At 42.4% G+C, this 20,840-nt stretch overlaps 1 protein-coding gene across 1 annotated transcript; it reads left to right on the top strand.

Annotated features, from left to right (window-relative positions):
- Positions 1-13,673: 13,673 nt before the first annotated feature.
- On the top strand, positions 13,674-17,955 carry areg (amphiregulin; the record flags this gene model as incomplete). The annotated part of the gene is made up of 5 exons (XM_080531596.1): positions 13,674-13,710; positions 14,489-14,662; positions 15,125-15,395; positions 16,131-16,304; positions 17,862-17,955. The coding sequence occupies 5 exons, from the start codon at positions 13,674-13,676 to the stop codon at positions 17,953-17,955; spliced, it is 750 nt and encodes a 249-aa protein (XP_080387722.1).
- Positions 17,956-20,840: the final 2,885 nt, after the last annotated feature.

The raw sequence follows: 20,840 nt of genomic DNA, 5'->3' as shown, positions 1-20,840 counted from the left end.
AGGTTGAGTCTCTAGGTTGAGTCTAGTTGTTTAGCTGTCTTGGTGTTTAGTTGTCTAGTTGTCTAGTTGTTTAGCTGTCTAGCTGTTTAGCTGTTTAGCTGTTTAGCTGTTTAGCTGTCTAGCTGTCTTGGTGTTTAGCTGTTTAGCTGTCTAGCTGTCTATCTGTCTAGCTGTCTAGCTGTCTAGCTGTCTATCTGTCTAGCTGTTTAGCTGTCTAGCTGTCTTGGTGTTTAGCTGTCTAGCTGTTTAGCTGTCTAGCTGTCTAGCTGTCTAGCTGTCTATCTGTCTAGCTGTTTAGCTGTCTAGCTGTCTTGGTGTTTAGCTGTCTAGCTGTTTAGCTGTCTAGCTGTCTAGCTGTCTAGCTGTCTTGGTGTCTAGCTGTCTAGCTGTCTAGTTGTCTAGCTGTCTAGCTGTCTAGCTGTCTAGCTGTCTAGCTGTCTTGGTGTCTAGCTGTCTAGCTGTCTAGTTGTCTAGCTGTCTAGCTGTCTAGTTGTTTAGCTGTCTAGCTGTCTAGCTGTCTTGGTGTTTAGCTGTCTAGTTGTCTAGCTGTTTAGCTGTCTAGCTGTCTAGCTGTCTAGCTGTCTAGCTGTCTTGGTGTCTAGCTGTCTAGCTGTCTAGTTGTCTAGCTGTCTAGCTGTCTAGCTGTCTAGCTGTCTAGTTGTCTAGTTGTCTAGCTGTCTAGCTGTCTTTGTGTCTTGGTGTCTAGCAGCTGTCTAGTTGTCTAGTTGTCTAGCTGTCTAGCTGTCTAGTTGTCTAGCTGTCTAGCTGTCTAGCTGTCTTGGTGTCTTGGTGTCTAGCTGTCTAGTTGTCTAGCTGTCTAGTTGTCTGGTTGTCTAGTTGTCTAGTTGTCTAGTTGTCTAGCTGTCTAGTTGTCTAGTTGTCTAGCTGTCTAGCTGTCTAGCTGTCTAGTTGTCTAGCTGTCTAGCTGTCTAGCTGTCTTGGTGTCTAGCTGTCTAGTTGTCTAGCTGTCTAGTTGTCTAGTTGTCTAGTTGTCTAGCTGTCTAGCTGTCTAGCTGTCTAGTTGTCTAGTTGTCTAGTTGTCTAGTTGTTTAGCTGTTTAGCTCACCAAGTATAATTCTCCTCCTTCAATCCAATGCTTCCATCCTTTGTTCTTCTTCTCTCCCCTCTGGACACAGACCAGCTTGTCATTGTCCCACTTAACAGTTGACTGTGTAACATACGTATACTGGTTCTATTATTGTTGAATTTGTGAATGATATGTTACTCCCTAACTATTATTATATACCTGATTGTAACCTGTACAGTTCTTTTGCAAACGTTATCCCCCTGATGAATTCCCCCCTATGAATTTTCAAAGTGTTGTGTATATATATATAAAGTTTATTCCGTTTTCTGAATCAGTGTGGACTCGTGGTGTGTTTGTTCATCGTCTGACATTGGCACGTTTTATTACAATATCAACTACTAAGTTACATATGACTGTACTTATCATAACTGTACATGTCCTACTCTAATGGATCTTGAACGAAACGCGCATTTTTTTAAATTAAGTTGAATTGCTGTGCATTGTTTTAGGATGCTTAGTCCAGGGCTCAAGTTGCGTTTGCAACTTTATGAGAAAGGATCTGCTGATCAGACCTCCTTTTCTTTCTTTATATAAACGGGTTATTTTGATAAACCGGATACATTTTGTGAATATATATGGTTACTTTCTCGCCTGAAAACATATTAAAACTTCATAAAATGACATATTAACACTTGTAGAGGCAAATTACAGCTTTTCGCTAATGGCTGTCAAAACGGAGGTTTCAAAAACACTAGACTGACGCGTCACAGTCGCCAGCTGGTCGTGACGCGTGCCAGCTGGTCGTGACGCGTTAGGCCGGCAGCTTTTGGCAGCGGCAGGTTTTGGCATGACAGCACCCTTTGCGGGTTAATAACTTCGGTTTACCGTGGGTTAGGATAACAATTAAAACGTGTCCGGATAGGGGAGAGGACAGGGAATCTGAAACCATTTGAATGGTGTCGATACGACACTGTTTTCACGGTTGACACTGATGGTGAAGTTAGCAAAGGAGTATTGTGTTTGTAACACCTCCAGTGTACTTCACGGGCAAAGACGGTAAACGGAGGCACCCTTTGCGGGTTAACAACTTCGGTTTACCGTGGGTTAGGATAACAATTCAAACGTGTCCGGATAGGGGAGAGGACAGGAAATCTGAAACCATTTGAATGGTGTCGATACGACACTGTTATCACGGTCTATGACACAGCGCGGAGCGAATTCCCTGGTAGAAATTGTCTGTCCCCCCGCTGATATCCTCCATGACGTGCTGCTGCTTAGAGCAGCGGTGAACTCCCGGTAAACGGAGGCACCCTTTGCGGGTTAATAACTTCGGTTTACCGTGGGTTAGGATAACAATTCAAACGTGTCCGGATAGGGGAGAGGACAGGGAATCCAAAACCATTTGAATGGTGTCGATCCTACACTCCTATCACCGTCGACACAGCGCAGAGCGAATTCCCTGGTAAAACGTTTATCTCCCCCCGCTGTCAAAGGGAGTTTGAACCAGCAGGCGCGGTGCTGCGAGCAGCAGCGAGTGAACTCCCGGTTCATTGAGTTTACGGTTAAAAGCATAACTTCTCGGGATGTCAGCGCGGTGGTTAAGGGCTCAAAATGACCGTATACCGATGATGAAGTTAGCAAAGGAGTATTGTGTTTGTACCACCTCCATAGCCGATGTTATTCACGGGCAAAGACGGTGCATAATAGCGATTTTTGTGTTATGCTTGTTGTAAATAAAAGTTCTGTGATGCATTGAAATTACATTAAACTAAGATAATACGATGGTCAGCATAATTTTTCGAATCTTTATTAATAAGCTATTACAGAAACTGCAGTGACATTTTCCAAGAGCGAATGTGGTATTTCAAGATGGCGGTTAGCGAAGAAATCTATGAACATGGGATGACGATTTCCATTGACCAATCAACGGTGTGCAGCGTCACACGTCACACGCAGCCTGGCAAAAAGGTTCCGGGTCTACATTTGGACCCTGGTATCGAAGGGTAGCTAAAGAAGCGAGCCGAACCGAGCCGACCCGACCCGGGCCGACAAATGGAAAAGCGCCAAAGAAGCAGGCCAGCCCGGGTCGACCCGGGCTGGCACGATAGTGGAAAAGGGGCTTAAGCTAGGCTAAGGCCCAGGGCTGCCAAGTTTCACCAAAAGTTTGGAGTGAGATTTTTTGGCGGTGGAGCGACCCAAAACTGTGCACGTTTTGGCAGCGGCGGCCCCTCTCTCCCACCCAATTATTTGTGCTAGTTTCCTGCAATTTTACATGTTGTTCATAATAAACCAGCACAAGAAATGAAAATAATAAATAATAACATTTTATCAAACAAAAACAAATTCAGACAATATATCATATTTATGAAATCTTAATAAACAAATACAGTAGCCTACAGACTCTAAAAGAAAAATTGGCCCCATCAACAGGACTCAGCCCCTTGGTCAGCAGCAGAAAGACCCGTGGTCATCATCTTATATACAGTGCATTGCTCATAGATGGCTATCATGTTATACAGTACATACCAGGGTTTTTCCTGGGTCAGAATGAGGGCTTGGTGGTTGATCTTGTGCGAGCGCAGCGCGCCCACATTTTTTGGGAGGGACCCCCAATTGTTGTATTTGTATTGTAAATTGTAATTATCAATAATAATTATTATTATTAATGTACCTGGTTATGTTACAGTAGAGAAACAAAAAACAGTTACCAAAACTGAGTATTTACTAGCTAAGATTGGCAAAAGATTGGCGTGGTGCAACCGAAATTAGTAAACAACTAGTTTGAAACTAACTAGTAACAACTAGGGGTTTAGTAACTACTAAATGCCTGCATTTAGTAATGACTTACGCCATATTGGTGCAACCCAGTCCAGTGAGTAGGCTACCAGATACGATGTTGTAATGTATGCACATATTTTGCTACCACGGTTGCCAGACGGAATTGACAATGTCCAGCCCAACCGGTCTAAAAGCTGCCGAATCCACCCGTCCAGTGTGACCAAAAGTAGCCAAATCTGGCAACCCTGCTTGCTACGTTCTTGCAGCTCGCGTGAACACAGGTTCTTCCATCAGCGCTCGCCTGCCACTTCGATTGTAGACTCAAGTTAACGCGCGTGCAGAAAGATGCCACGAAACTCATGTCCGGTAGCTTTCTTTCAAGGAATTTCAAAAATAATAGTTTTAGAGGCAAACCAGCAGAGGGATGCAGGGTGGTATGGCCATCAACCATCAACTACACACAGCAGTCACACTGTCAGAATCAGAATCAAAATCAGAATCAGAATCGCCATTATTACATCTTACTAGGGATGGGACGATACACTCAACTCACGATACGATGCACCTCTCGATACAGGGGTTCACGATACGATACAGTCACGATACGATCATAAATAAAACAAGATCAGTGTTTCCCCTAGGTTTGCTGCCTTGGGGGGGTGGCATGGACTGCGGCATGGAGCCCCCTCCCCAGGGGGTAAGACCCTGCGACATACCAGCGTCATGTCCAGGGGGTGTACTTACACATTAAGCTGCCTCACACTACGGAAACAGGAGATAGGCTCCTGCCCTATGGGCCATTAGGCTCCAGAACCATCGGTTCTCAAGGCTACTTACTTATGTGGTCTTGACGACCTGTCCACTTTCTCACCTGGTTCTTGCTGTCTCTCTCTGGTGTGCGGACACCATCCTGCTCTCTCTCCTTCTCTCCCTCTCTATCCTCCTCTGTCCCTCTTTTGCTGTCAACCAAAAGGCAAACATAACAACCAGAGTATTTATAATCTAATAAGAGGTATACAATGATCCATATCAATTTATAACATAATTATAATTGAATATTGGATTGCTGTGGGCAACGCAGTCAGAAAATGTCAATTTGACTTTACTCTCTCACCTGAAAAAAATGTGTATGTCCAACTATAAAAAAACAGACAATGCTTCAATCCACTGTCCATGTACTGTAAATATGCCATTATGGTATTACCATAAAGCCCAATTCTAGCAGAATAAGAAAGATTGTACTATCTTGTTGTATCTTCTTTAAGTAAAATAACAAAATGCATCTAGATAGCTCTTTAGCTGGCAAGTGTGCAGCAGACTAGCTCATCTCATCACCTCTGAGCTAGCTAGCTAGCTTGCTAGTTCTTTGACACTATTTACACTATGGAATTATAGTCACAGACTTTCTAGTCACAATAATAACGACCAATGTTAACCAACGTTCTCTGTCAGAACACTCAGCAATTATATTTGCTAACGTTTCAACTTGCTTACTTACTTTCCATCTGCAGACATCTCACCCTGCAAAAACTCTCTCGCGTCGTGCGCACACACTCGCGCAAAATCTTTTATTATTCTCCAGCACTGGCACAGCGCGAAGCGAAGTGTGGAGATAGGTCTGGCTATGTGAGACTACTGGCGGACTAACGTTACCAACGAGCCCATGGGCTTGCCACTCGCCAGATTCGGGTTGGGTGCGTTTAACGCCTGCCTCCCCAAGAAGTGTAGCTAATAGAAAATAAAACACAGTTTATTTCGCGATCCATTTTTCTGCAACACGATGCGTATCGTCACGTTTTTGTATCGCGATATATCGCCATACAATATTTTGTCCCATCCCTACATCTTACACAAGAGTCAAATTCTTTGGTTCCTCAACATTGACATTGCAGCATTCAGATATAAAAAACACAATAATAATAAAGTAAGTAAATAAAAAAGTAACCCTACATTTATAAAGTAATAAAGTTATGGATTTTACAGTGGCTTCAATAGTGCAGAAATGCTGTGCTGTCTAGTATCATTATAATGCTGTCATAATGTTACTAATCTAACCTAACCAACCATCAACCACAGCACAAGGACTGACTTCTGTACACGTTCACTCCATCTTCCAAGTTAATGACTGATCACAATTACTATACACAAACACGTATGCACACGCACACGCACACACACATAAATTACACCACTCCTCTTCCTACACATCATGACCAATGTAGTCAGAGTTAACAACCCGTGCTGTAAGACTCCACTAATGCCTCATTACAAACTAACCATGTTAATGAGTGAACAGGATCACACAGAAACATTAACTCATACCTCCTTTACACTTCTCATCTAACCATCATTAGATACACACACACACACACACACACACATACACATACACATACACATACACATACACATACACATACACATACACATACACATACACATACACACACACACACACACACACACACACACACACACACACACACACACAAACTTAACGTCTTTAAATGCTCACTAACACACCGTAGATACAGTAGGGCAATAAATTGCATAACATATTGTTATATCCTGCATGCAAAGCTTTCCTGAAAAACTATTTGCCTCCATTATTAAAAAGTATTTTGAATTTGACTTCAGGGACTTGTGGGTACAGGTATGACACAGCTTTTTGTGGGTGTTAAGATGTATTTGCATTGATTCATCTGTACATACCGCATTGATATTGTATGGACTTTGCGCACTGTGCCTCGATTTCAAACAGATAGGAAAGTGGTCAGAAGGACTTTGGGCTGTATCTGGCCTGGCGCCTCAGTGTCTGTGTCTAACCCACTGCTGCTCTCCTGAGTGTGTGTGTGTCTCTCCTGAGTGTGTGTGTCTCTCCAGAGTGTGTGTGTCTCTCCAGAGCAGGGGGAGAGGATCAGAGCCACTGACTCAACATCTTTAGACTCTCTGTTTGACAGCGGTGATAAGCCTAATTCTAGAGGAATTTGATTTATATTTATTGTAAGCATTCATATTCTCTGTAACTAAAATGATAGATTACAATTACAAGTGTTTATGTTGAGTGAAATTCTGACTGCAATATTTTTATTTTTATTTATTTTCAATTGAAAGTTATACAATGCAATGAATTTGTCATTCTAAAGTTTTGAGAGTTGTAAAAAAAAATGTGTTCAAGCAGTCAAGAAAAGGGATAGAAAACCTATATAAATATTGCATCTCATTTGCGAATATTTGAATGTGGGCCTATGTGTGTGAGACTGTGTAAACTTTGTGTGTGTGTGTGTGTGTGTGTGTGTGTGTGTGTGTGTGTGTGTGTGTGTGTGTGTGTGTGTGTGCGTGCGTGTGTGTGTGTGTGTGTGTGTGTGTGCCTGTGTATGTGTGATCTGCTTCTTCAGAGTTTCCATAATGTGGCACCTGTGACATATTCCAAATGACATTCAAGATATTCAAAATATTCCCCTAATGAAGGTTGGTGAATATTCCCTTCAGGGCTCCTTTATAAACAAACCCTGGCAGAAGCACTGACTCATGTCCTCCAGGAACGTGCCAGACATCGCCAGCATTCATAGAGAGTGTTCCGATGGGGATGGGGCGCTAACCTGATAGTCCAGTTCACTATGTCCACATGAGTTTGTAAAACATTTTTGGGGAGTTGGAAAACTATATATTTTTTAAAAACTGAGAGCATAACAAATCAGAAAATGCATGATTCAATTTTCCCAGAAGCCAATGTGGCGTCTATCTTGGACTTTTAAAATGGCGACCTTTAAATACAATTTCTTCAATATCTTCACTCCTCAATTATGATTTAGGAGTGAATCATGATTCCACTGGCTAAATCTACATTTTGGGGGGCAGGGAATCCAATGGTGCTAGTTAGAAATCAGTACAGCTGAGCACAGGTTTAGATCGCCATCTTGGATTTTTTATGTGCATAACTGAAGTTTACTCTTATCTCATTATCCAGGCTCCCAAGAGACCTAGGAACCTGATTCAAAAGGAATCGAATGACCTCCAAACACCTCTCTCTTTGTTAGAAACAGCTCAAAACGATAGAACCTAAATATGATCAGGAAACCGAAATCTAAATCCCCCACTCGGTATTTAGACACTGATTAAAAACATTTCCAAAAGAACACTTTGCGAACAACTTAGTAGCAACATTGTGTTAGACCACAAGGACTCATACAAGGTTTGTTGAGGAGAAAAACTATATTTTGAAAAAACAGTTATTTAGAATGAAGTTACATGAGTTACCTTTAATGGGTGGTGTTTTCACTTGCTTATTGTAGACCTGGGGCCTCATTTACAGTATAGAACATGCTTAGATCAAATTACCCGTGTCGTACGTAGAAAACCACGTCAACGTAGTGATTTATACAATTTCAACGTGAGTCAATTTGACCGTGGAAACGATCGTAGCTCTACGTCGAATATTCATTTGCTTACGCACATTACCTACTGGTTATGCAGAGTTATTACAGGCATGTGAGCCGCACTGGAAAAACGTTGCCTACTGTAATTCATGCGAAGTTTAAGTGGCTCGTAATAAAATTAACGATGTTGTTATCTGCCGAGAAAATTAGTTTAATTCAACATTTAAAGGGAACTTATGTTTATGATTGTATTTCAGTCTTTCTTTATATCCCTCTGGAGCTGTCTATCTCCCCTTCAACGTGCATAGTGCGTTCCACAACGGACCTTGCCCGGCCACGGGCTAAATTATACTGGAGTTTCTCCGGTGTCTGGGAGTTCGCAAAGGGAGTTCGCAATCATGTTTTCAATGTCACCTGATAAGAATAAGACCATTATATTATTACAGTATAAGCAGCACTCGAGTTGAGGCGGGATGAAAACAGTCAAAATCGTCCCCCTTCTAAAACTGCCCTCCCCTCTTTCCATACGTTATGTAATTTATCAATGAACGTGGTATTACTGCTATTTCAAGGTGCGAGGGGGCACGCACACATGCAATGACATTTTTACTGACATGAAGTCACTGACGCTGAGGGGATGCTAAAATTGTCCTCATATGATAAAATCCATCATCCCCCCTGATTTTCTTTTACAACTCGAGTAGCCTACTGAGTATAAGCATTTGCCTGGTTAGTTGTCATGATCAAACGTTACAAACGCAACTTACCGAGAAGCCACCCTTCTCTGCCCTCTCCCGCTTCCAGACGAACGCCTACCCTATATTATAGCACTTAATTCAGCCGCTATAATTGAGCCTCTATCACAGGGCGTTAATACAAACCTCGTTCACCTGCGTTCAATTCCAAGTATATTTGGTATTTATAGAAGGAAGCACGTACGCAACTTTAAACCATCTCAGCCCATTTTATAAATAATGCTTACGTCCGTTTATAAAAATGTGCTTACGTGAAAGTCAAAGATGATGTTCAAGTACTTTTTTTTATAAATGAGGCCCCAGTATTAGAGCAACATGAACAAGAAGCCTCAGCTTTGTCAGCTTGGAGCAGAAAGACAGGCTGAGGAAACAATTAAGTGGAAGCTGTGCATACTCTGTCAATCTGATGACCAAAGTAAAGGACATTTGGTATTACATCCTAGACTAGGTTCCTACCAGAACATACTAGACATAGGCTAGTAAAGGAGAGAACCAGGGGCCTCATTTATAGAAAGTACTTTGGATCAATATTGATCTTAACAAGACCGAGCTCCTCTTCATCCCCGGGAAAGCCTGCCCTCTCCAAGACTTCTCCATCACAGTGGAGAACTCTACTGTAACCCCCTCCCTGACAGCCAAGAACCTTGGAGTGATCCTGGATAACCGACTATCCTGCGCGGAGAACATTGCAGCAACGGCTCGCTCCTGCAGATTCCTCCTCTACAACATCAGAAGGATACGACCATTCCTTACCAGAGAGGCAGCGCAACTCTTGACCCAGGCACTGGTCATCTCCCGCCTGGATTACTGCAATGTACTCCTGGCTGGGCTCCCCGCTTCAGCCATTAGACCTCTGCAGCTCATCCAGAATGCTGCTGCCCGGCTGGTATTCAACCTCCCCAAATACTCGCATGTCACCCCTCTCCTTCGCACCCTGCACTGGCTCCCGATAGCAGCTCGCATCAGATTCAAGACCCTGGTGCTTGCATACCAGGCAGAAAAAGGGACAGCCCCTGCCTACCTGAAGGAAATGGTAACCCCCCAAACCCCTGCCCGCTCACTCCGTTCCTCCACCTCGGCTGGCCGACTGGCCCCACCTCCTCTACACAGCAGTCGGGCTGCCCGATCACGTCTCTTCACAACACTGGCTCCCCGCTGGTGGAATGAGCTCCCCACGGCCGTCAGAACGGCAGAGTCACTACCCATCTTCCGTCGTAGACTGAAGACCCATCTCTTCAGGTTACATCTTAACTGCTCCTCCTGAGACATCTTCTGACCCTCACCACTACGTCTCCTAAAGACACCCCCTTTCCCCTCTACTGTGTCCCTAAGAACTTCTACTGCCCCCCTTGTACTGTTTCTCAGTTTCTCCAGTAAAAAAATAAAAATAAAATAGTAGAAGGCGATAATAGGGAGAAGGTTTTTCCTTCTATCAGTGGCCCCGGGCCCGAGCTAGAGTACTCTTCCTGCAACGAATAGTGGACTGCTGATTCACATGCTTAGTATTCAAATGTATTGATTGTAAGTCGCTTTGGAATAAGGCGTCTGCTAAATGCCAAAAATGTAAATGTAAATCTTACCTCTGTCGTACGTAGAAAACCATGTCAAAGTAGTGATTTATAACATTTCAACGTGAGTCAATTTGACCGTGGAAACGATCGTAGCTCTACGTCAGGTATTGACTTGACGTACGCACATTACCTACTGGTTATGCAGAGTTATTACAGGCATGTGAGCCGCACTGCCTACTGTAATTCATGCAAAGTGAAAGTGATATAAGTGAAAGCTCGTAATAAAATTAATGATGTTGTTAAAATGAGTTTAATTCAAGATTTAAAGGGAACTGATGTTTATGATTGTATTTCAGTCTTCCTTTATATCCCTCCGGAGCTGTCAAGGCAACGCCATCTCCCATGCCTATAGTGCGCTCCACCACGAACCTTGCCCGGCGATGCGCTAAATTATACTGGATTTCTTCCTGTGTCTGGGGGTTCGCAAAGGGAGTGAGCAGCCATGTTTTCAATGTCACCTGATATGAATAAGACCATTATATTATTACAGTATGTATAAGCATTTGCCTGGTTAGATGTCATGATTAAATGTTGCAAATGCAACTTACAGAGAAGCCACCCTTCTCTGCCCTCTCCCGCTTCCAGACGAACTCCTACCCTATATTATAGCACTTGGCTTAATTCAGCCGCTATAATTGAGCCGCTATCACAGCTCATTCACCTGCGTTCAATTTCAAGTATATTTGGTATTTATAGATGGAAGTGCGTACGCAATTTTAAACAAGCGCAGCCGTTTTATAAATAATGCTTACGTCCATTTAGAAAAATGTGCTTATGTGCAAGTCAAAGATGACGTTCAAGTACTTTTTTATAAATGAGGCCCCAGATTGAATGATGGAATCTATCTTGAAATGCAAAGGCGGCTCAAGGACATAAACAATGAAACACATTTGAGGTTTTCTAGAATAGGCAAAGCTACCTGGCTGAACATCCACCTCAAAGCAGATGATCGTGTCCTCAAGGCTCTGCAGACACTTTCTCAAACAAACCAAGTTACAGAGGATGGTCAGATGTCAATGTAAAGCAGACTGTTCTTCACACAGATGTTCGTGCAATTCAGTGGAGCTACCCTGTTTCAGTGTAGCACTGACTGCCAAAATGATGAGGACTCTCAGGATATCACACTTGCTAGTGACAGTGACGGTGGACAATGGAGATGTGTAGACAGGGTGGGTGGGTGATGTGTAGATAAGATGGGGAAACAGTGTTATGGGGTTAAGGGGATGTGGTTAGTGGGTAGTTGGGTTGGATTGGATAAATAATGTGCAAAATGTTCGATGACAACAGTTTATTTTTCTGTTTGTACACAATATTAATAAAGAGAATAACACATATTTTAAAATATAAATATCCTGATTAACAGTATAGTCATTTCAATATGATTATGTCCGAGATCATGTTTACCGCAATATAAATGCAGCTATGCGTATTAAAAATGCAAGATAGCCACCCATATGTGTGTCATTGACCATCTATATCATTTGTAATTAGCACCATTGGATTCCTTGCCCCCCAAAAATTAGATTTGACCATTGCAATCTTGATTCTAGGTAATCCAGGAGGCGAGATATTGAGAAATTTGTGTTTGAAGGTCGCCATTTTTAAATGACCAAGATGGCCGCCATACTGACATCTGCGAAAAATGGAATCAAACATTTTCTGGTTTGTTATGCTACAACTCCCCAAAACATTTAAACACAATTACACAAGGAACCTGACTATGAGGTAGAAAAGACAATGTCGCAACCACACCCACCCTCCCTCACTACAATAACCATAACACTGCCACCGTACCACCCACCCTCGTTTATTACATCTTACTGTACAAGTACACAAGAGTTATTACATCTTACTGTACAAGTACACAAGAGTTATTACATCTTATTGTACAAGTACACGAGAGTCAAATTCTTTGGCTTTGGTTCCTCAACATTGACATTGCCGCATTCAGATACAAAAAAACACAATAATAACACAATAATAATTAGTATTGTAAGTTTAAAAAGTAACCCTTCGTTGATTTGTGTGTGTGTGTGTGTGTGTGTGTGTGTGTGTGTGTGTGTGTGTGTGTGTATGACTGTGAGTGTGAGTGATATATCTATCCCTATATATTCATGAGGAAAACATTGTGATCATACTCTAATGGGCATGTTGTCAACATCACTTTTCTGGGAAAGATCAATATCAAATGAGATGGGTTATTGCCTAATGTTCGGAAATGTTATCTAAATATGTCTCAAAATATTTTTGGTTGTAAGTCACTTTGGATAAAGGCGTCTGCTAAATGCCAAAAATGTAAATGTGTTGTGTACATTTCAAGAATACCAGACTATAGTTATTTGGAAAATGTTCTGTATATTTTGTCAGATCTAGCAAGTATTTGGTATCACACATAACAATGATTCTATGACAACTCTTCTCTGACCTCTATGACAGAAATAATCACCCTGGCAACCTCCTCTGTGTCACTGTGAAGGTGTGTTTGTGTGTGTTTCAAGTTGTATTGTTATGTCACATTACACAAGTGTAAAAGAGTCAAGATTAAATAAAGTGACACTGGTGTGTGTGTGTGCGTGTGTGTGTGTGTGTGTGTGTGTGTGTATGTGTGTGTGTGATGGGTGGAAGGTTTATGCAATGGTTATTTAGTCATGTTTTACAGCCCAATTCAGAGGGCTTGAGCCTACCACGTACACTCAGCAAATATATGAACAGAGAGGGAGAGGACCGGAGGTAATTACATTAATGAAAGTGGAAAACCTTTTGTGTGCACGAATGAGGTGACTAAATAGAATACATCCATGGGTTTGTGCCTGAATGAGTGAACCTTACTCATTATTCTCAAACAGAAGCCAAGGGTTGTCTGAAGTGTCAAAGAACATGAAAACATGAAACGCATAAATACATCCCCTAAGGCTAGGCAGGTTAATCATTACACACACACACACACACACACACACACACACACACACACACACATTTCCTTGGAGAGGCGTTGTCTATAAAAACTGCACCCAGCCACAGAGGAGAGAGAGGAAGCAGAGACAGCAAGGAGCGGTCTCACTCAAAACACGCACAGTTCAGATCTTACACACACACACACACACACACACACACACACACACACACACACACACACACACACACACATACACACTCCTGGGACATGAACACCTTCATCCTCTCCTCTCTCCTGTGTTTGGGTAAGTCTGAACTTGCAGATAATATACGACTGTGGACTGTTTATTCTGGGATATGGTAAAAAAAAAAGTTGAAGTGTTCTGAACAGCAATAGGGACAGGGAGGGTGGACGGAGGGGAGAGGGAGAGGGAGGGTGGACGGAGGGGAGAGGGACAGAGAGGGTGGACGGAGGGGACAGGGAGGGTGGACGGAGGGGATAGGGAGATTAGAAGCCAGAAGGATATGCAGGACGGAGCACTGAAACAGGGGAGAAAGACATGTCACAACCTGTAAAGACTTGTCAGAGACTCGCCGTGTGAAATCAACTCAGCTCATTTATATCATGGTAGAATATTCTGTTTTTTGTACCATAATATGTCTGACAGCTATCTCACAGAGGTCTTTGAGAACCCATCCTAACTGTGAAATTGGGTTGTACAGTAGTCTGGTTGTAAGACGTTATCAAGATTTGGGGAGGTCTGATTGTAAAATCTTGAATTGCAGTTTTGTCATTGTAGTTTTTGATGTTGAGTCTGATTGAGGTGGTGTGATGTGGTTGTAGTTTGTAGTGCTCTGGTTCGGTGTGGTCTGGTAGGAGTTTTTCTGTGTTCTGTGTTTGATTGATGTGGTTGTGTTGTGATTTTGAGTACTCTGTATCTGATTTGTGTGGTCTGGTTGTAGTTTTGCAGTGCTCTGATTGTTGTGGTCTGCTTGTAAGTTTGTAGTGCTCTGTGTGGGATTGAGTTTCCTGCGTGTAAGTTTGCAGTGCTCTGTGTGTGATGGTGGTTTGTGTGGTTGTAGTTTGTAGTGCCCTGGGTGTCCTGGGATCGGTGGTCACATTCTCCTCCGGGCTGAGCCGTGCGCCAGGGGTGACATACTCGGGAGAGGGGCTTCAGAGTTCTCTGGGCGAGGATGAGGAGCTGGGACTGGACGAAGATCTCTCAGGAGGAGAAGTTCCAGACAACTCGCCCCATGGTAACTGAACAACTCGCTCAAGTTCTCCTGGCAGCATCCCACTGCCATGTTTCCACATTGCTGACGTATATAATACATCTAATTTCTCTCTTATAAGGAGCTGGTCGTTCTGTATCATAAACCTAGCCCTAGCTTAATCGCAATCCATTTTCTCAACCACAAACCTAATGCTTCATGTTTCCTCAAACAAAATGTAAATGATCTCTAACCCTCTCAAGCTGGATCTTCAACCCCTGTATCAACCTTTAACCCTAACCCTAACCCCTGTATCAACCTTTAACCCTAACCCCTGTATCAACCTTTAACCCTAACCCTAACCCTAACCCCTGTATCAACCTTTAACCCTAACCCTAACCTGTATCAACCTTTAACCCTAACCAGAGACGTATCTCCAAACCTATCCTTGAATCTCGTGTTTTCTCACACACACAATCCTAACCGCCTGTCATTTCCCCGCTACAGTTCTCCGACTCAGTAAAGAGGAGAGAGGGAGGAAGAGGAAAGGCAAAGGCAAAAGGAAGAACAACAAGAACAAGAGTAAAAGCACCACAGCGTTCGTGCCCGACAACAGGTACCAGACGGGCGGACACACGCCTGGCCTCATCACAGCCGGGGGGGGCACGGCCCTCACGTCCGCTGGTGTCACACTAGACCCCTGCACCACGTCTCACCAGGGCTACTGCATCCATGGACACTGCAAGTACATGGTGGACCTGAGGGAGCCTGTGTGTGTGTAAGTACAACACAGATCTGTGTGTCTGTGTGTGTGTGTGTGTGCGTGAGTGCGTGTGTGTGTGTGTGTGGTGCGCATTTGAAAACATCAATGTTTACATATATGAAAGCCTATGGGATGTGAGCCAATGACAAATGATGTCCTGCACTATTGTCACTTTTTTGTTAGATCTTGAATTAAGCCTACAGCCTTATTGTCTGCAAATGTGTCACTTTTTTTGTCATCTTTATATGCGATTATGCTTATTGCCTAATATTGCATAATAGCCTTATTGTCTTGTGCTGCAATTTCAGAAACCGAAGCTTAAGAATTTTACTCTCTTACACTCATGTAATGTGACGTAACAATCCAGTTGTTAAGTCTGACGTCAAACGTGACGTTATGCAATTTCCGGGTCCAAACCAGAAATTCTCCGCACCAGAATACCAGTGTACAACAGCGGTAGAATGACAGTTTAATAGTTTTTTAGACTCGGATCTATTCATACAACAAGGGACACAGCACTTTCCCGTTTTCCCTATTGTCAGGGTATTTGAGCCTCGGAAAAGCGCTATATAAATATAATTTATTATTATTATTATTGCGGCATTTCGAAGACAGTGCCTCAGCCAACTTTGGACCCGGAAACACGTCACGACTTAACATCCGGATACACTTGAACTTGAAATGGTGTGTTTGATTCAATCATTGGTTGGTTGACTGACTGAGGGCCTAATGGAGCTGCTGTGTCCCCAGCTGTCTGAAGGGTTTCGACGGGGAGCGCTGTGGCATCCAGCTGCTGGAGACCAGGGACCAGGGGGAGGAGGAGGAGCGCAGCAGTGCAGAGGTGGTCCAGACGGTGCTGGTGGTCCTGGCCGTGGTGCTGTCCACCCTCAGCTGCTCCGCCATCCTGCTCATGGCCTGTGCTCAGTAAGTAGACCTGATCACACACCATAACACAGCCCAACACCGCCTAACTCTCTGAACACTAACACACATCGACACAGCATAACACACTCACAACCCAACACCGCCTAACTCTCTGAACACACATTCTTAGTGGGCATATTCTCTCCAAGGCTTGTGTTACTTGTATGTACTGGTGTACATATACCAAGGCATATGTACAAACTTGATAGTTTCAATACCCTATAGTATGGAGGTATTCATTTGGAACTGAAACTGATTTAGGTGGCTTTCATACCAGGCTAGTTTGGAGTGTGTTTCCGGAACCTCTGTGCATTTACCACATTTACCAGTTAGTTTGATTGACCCATAGTGTTATGGTTTACCGTAGTAGGATCAACAAGTCGTATTCCAGAACATATCTAGCTCCATTCCTCATCAATCAGTAACCACATCCTGTCTGAATGTGCAACGGTCAATAGTCCAGGTCAAATCAAATATGATAAATAGCAATAAAATGGAATGATTTTATTGCTCAGATAGGCGCAGTGTTAAAATAGTCTGCACACAGGTTTTGTGGTTTGAAGTCTATTATAAACTGTTGAGCTCCAGCACTTCATCTACCCTCTAATGAAATTCTCCTCTCATAACCGACGTTCTAACCCTCAAGCTACCAACAGGTTTAGCATACATTGTTTACAGACAAGGGTCTGGCCAGACCCCAAAATAAAAACATAAAAACATATTTTTCTTTCATAATCGTTTATAATAACAGAAAATAACGTTTTTCAATTTACACATGTTACTAGTTCAGAAGATAACACAAACAGCGAAGTCAGCAAAACAGACCCTAAATGGGGTCCAATGTCCCTAAACAGGGCCCAAGATTTCACATGCCCCAAATGTGTAAAATCACATGAAAACTATTATGACACATGCAGTGCCCTGACAAGTTGTACATGCCAAAATGTTAATCAAGATTTTATTTGTTCACCTCCCTTAGGCTAAATTGGGGACAAATTGTGTTTAGTTTTTTTGCTCACCCATAACATTTATCATTTTCTGAATACCTAATTAAAACTTCACACCAAAATAACATCATTTGAGTTGTTGGGGACATGTATTCAAAGCTTATAATGTATACATATATATTAATACATTTTTTACACCCTCAAAGTAACATATGGAGTCTGGTCTAGTTTTAGGGTTAACTGATACTACTATCATATAATGTATTCGTTTTTTTGTCTCATGGTATGATCTTATTTAGATTACGAAACATATTTTTTTGCCATAGCACGTTTACAATATATTTGTCACAAAATTCTGACCTAACCCCACAACAGAGCCACATACATCTAGCTGGCTGGGCATCATATTGTTTCATAGTATGCTCATACATTATTACTGTATATATTATTGTATATTCTATTCTAGTTATGCTACCCCTTCAATAACCTACTCTTTGATCTATGCCTTGCTAACAACAATTGTCACCAATAATAATCAAGCAATGTTACGTAGGTACAATAAGATGTTTCTGTTATTAAGTGGGGTAATGTCATCTGTGATCTCCTTCAGTTACAGGACACATAAACACTTCATGGCTGCGTACCTGGGCTCTAACACTGAGAAGGAGAAACTGCAGAAGCCCACTAGTGACATCATGGCATGAGCTTCAATAGGTAAGCTACACTGTACCTCTCTGTATACTTCAAATGGAAAAGTAAACAAGGTGAACTGTAAAATATGGTAAAGAATGCTGCACAAACATTGTACTGTACACACACCCATGTGCGTATGATGAAAGAGTGTGTGAGAGAGGAGAAAGGAAGGGCAGAGGGGAAGGAGAGAGTGTAGACAGGACGGCTGTTGTTATTGAGCTTGACGTTGAGTCACATGAGGAGGTGTAGGAATGCACGGCTCCTCTGGATTACTGGATGACTCTCTACCTGGCTCTACCTGGCTCTACCTGGCTCTACCTGGCTCATCCTGGCACGCACTGCAAAGATGCCCACGATCAGCCCACGCTCAGCACACACACGCACGCACGCACTGTCGCCCACATACAGAAATCCTAGCCTAAACCAAAACAATGTGGCTATGCAGCATTCTTCTCATACTTGTCAGTCAATTATACAGTAGACACCACATTTAATGAATGCCTAAGACGCAGTGGTTAGAGAACTTTGTGAGACTGTGAACCATACAGGCATGTCCCAATACTCCCTATTCCTATTCATGTCATTCTATGTTTCTATGACTAGTCTACTCTCCTCTACTGTGGCTGGGCTGATTTTGGCTAATTTTGTATCTAAGTAAATTTCTTTGACTGGTCAAGTCGTGTCAGTTTAGTGGTCAACAAGGGAAGGAGACGAGGAAAGGAAGTGATTAAAAACTGTTGGGATGAAGGCTTGGCCTGAAAAAAAGAAAAACCCTGAAGACTAACCACCTGCTCTCCTCTTCTCTCCTCGTTCTCATTCCCCAGAGCCATGACAACCTGAGACTGGACAACCGGCCCATGTCCAGAAGCGTAGAACTGCAATGTTATTTATTTGATTGTAATTATTTATTGGTAAATGCTTTTTATTTTACTACTTGTTTAACCGTTATTGTGTTAGACATTTCTGGTCCGAAATGCTGAGCAGGAGGTCCATCTATGTACTTTAAGTTATTTATTTATTGCACTGCTGTACCTAGGTCACATTTTCTTACTCTAAACTGTGGGAAAAGTATCAAATTTGATCACTAATAAAGTCTCTCAGTGTTACTAAAAAAGGGCGTGCCAGCATTTGCGTGTGTGTGTGCGTCTGTGTGTATCCGTTCAGTCTGGGCTGTGTGTTTACCAGAGGAGGCTGGTGACTTCCAGAATTGAGGAGGCCAATTTATTTCCGCTTGCTCGCTTCACTCGCGATGGAATGTTCCCTGTTCTTCTTATCTGTCTTTGTGCTGGCCAAAGGCATACTATTTGGAGTGTAAGCTACAATCAGAAAGTTCTGATTGATGGAATTCATTGTGCAGAGCTTCGCCTATGTGCCTGCCTGAAGAAATGACATTGCTGTAAGTCTATGAGCCTGCCTGATAATTAAGTTGAGAAATGACATTTGGATGTAATATAAATGCCCAGTGAACATGTGTAAAAGGCAGGAATTTGATAATTATGTGGTTAAAAAAACATTTTGTTTAGCCTACATTTTTCATTCTTCTTCTTCTACAGTACAGCTTCAACATGTAATCATCAATTTAATCAAGTTTAGCATATAAAAAAGATAAGTAACAGTTTATTTATCAAATGTAGTTTTATTCGACTACATTAAAAATAAAACTGTTCAATAAATCCTAAATGTTGTCTACCTATTCGATGTATAAATCGCGCCAGAATCTCGCCGACTTCCGAGGTCATTTTAAGCAAAAGTATTTGGCCAAATGAGTTATTATTTTCAGGGATAATAGCCATGGGTGTTCTAGACGTGTCCTGCAAAGGCGAATTCTCAAAATGGCTTCATGTGATTGGACGAACAAAATGTCAATCTTTCAGCCCTGGACTCAATGCCAGGCCTCCCTTGCCCACCCATTTTCAGTGATTTGGCCAATCACATATTGCCATGAAAAAAATTGCATTACATTGACTTCTATGAGAAACCACTTTCCTGGGGGAGGCCTGGCCTCCCTCAATACAAACGGATAGGGATTCTGGCCTGTAGGTGCTTTACAGTTGCAATATTGGGTTTTAGCCATGGAAAAAAAAAAAAGATTTATGAACAAAACGGAAATAATATTAATATAAAAAATATTTAAATATGTTTTTTGTTAAATGAAGAAATAAAATAAATATAATTATTGCTTTTTTAAATCTCTCTCTCTTCTCTCAAATTATTGGGGAGGCCAGGCCTCCTCCACCTCTATGGAGGAGCCTCCACTGGTGTTTACATACCCCGGCCATCCAGTTACACAAACACAGCGCTGATGTACCCAAACACAGAAGCAAACGTGGAGACAGAGAGGATAATAACAAAAATAACTATGAGCACTGTGACATCACAAAGGAATGTGCATGCATTGTGACATCACCGAAGTGTGACCTCAGAAAGGACTGGAACTGAACATTGGGGCACCTGGTTCTTTAACCTTGTACCGCCTTGTCTCTTTTAACGACATACTAACAGTTCAATTGTCCATGTTATGTAACACAAACATAACTTAAACAATATACTGCACAAGCTACAAACTACAAGCAACACCTTATTTGGATAGTTGCTTTTAGTTGGTCTACAAGTGTTCACACTACATTATCCATAAACTATCATACAGTATTTGGATAGTGCCCTTAAGTTGGTCTGTTCACACAAGTATCAACAAACTCAACTCTGTTAATATGCAATAAGGTTAGGTAGGTTAGGTAAGGATTAGGATTAGGGTGAGGGTGAGGGTTAGGATTAGGGTGAAGGTTAGATTTATGGTGCTTCTCCACTACCATCCAGCACGTACCGGAACCCGTGCTCCCACTTTGTTTTGCTTTCTCCACTGCCAACTGGACCATACCGGGCCATAGTACCCGTA

This window comes from Nansenia antarctica (assembly GCF_963989245.1).
Source record: "Nansenia antarctica genome assembly, chromosome: 5".
In the NCBI taxonomy this organism is placed as follows: Eukaryota; Metazoa; Chordata; class Actinopteri; order Argentiniformes; family Microstomatidae; genus Nansenia; species Nansenia antarctica.
Note: the sequence above shows the minus strand (reverse complement) of the source record. Positions and strands in the feature narration are given on the sequence as shown.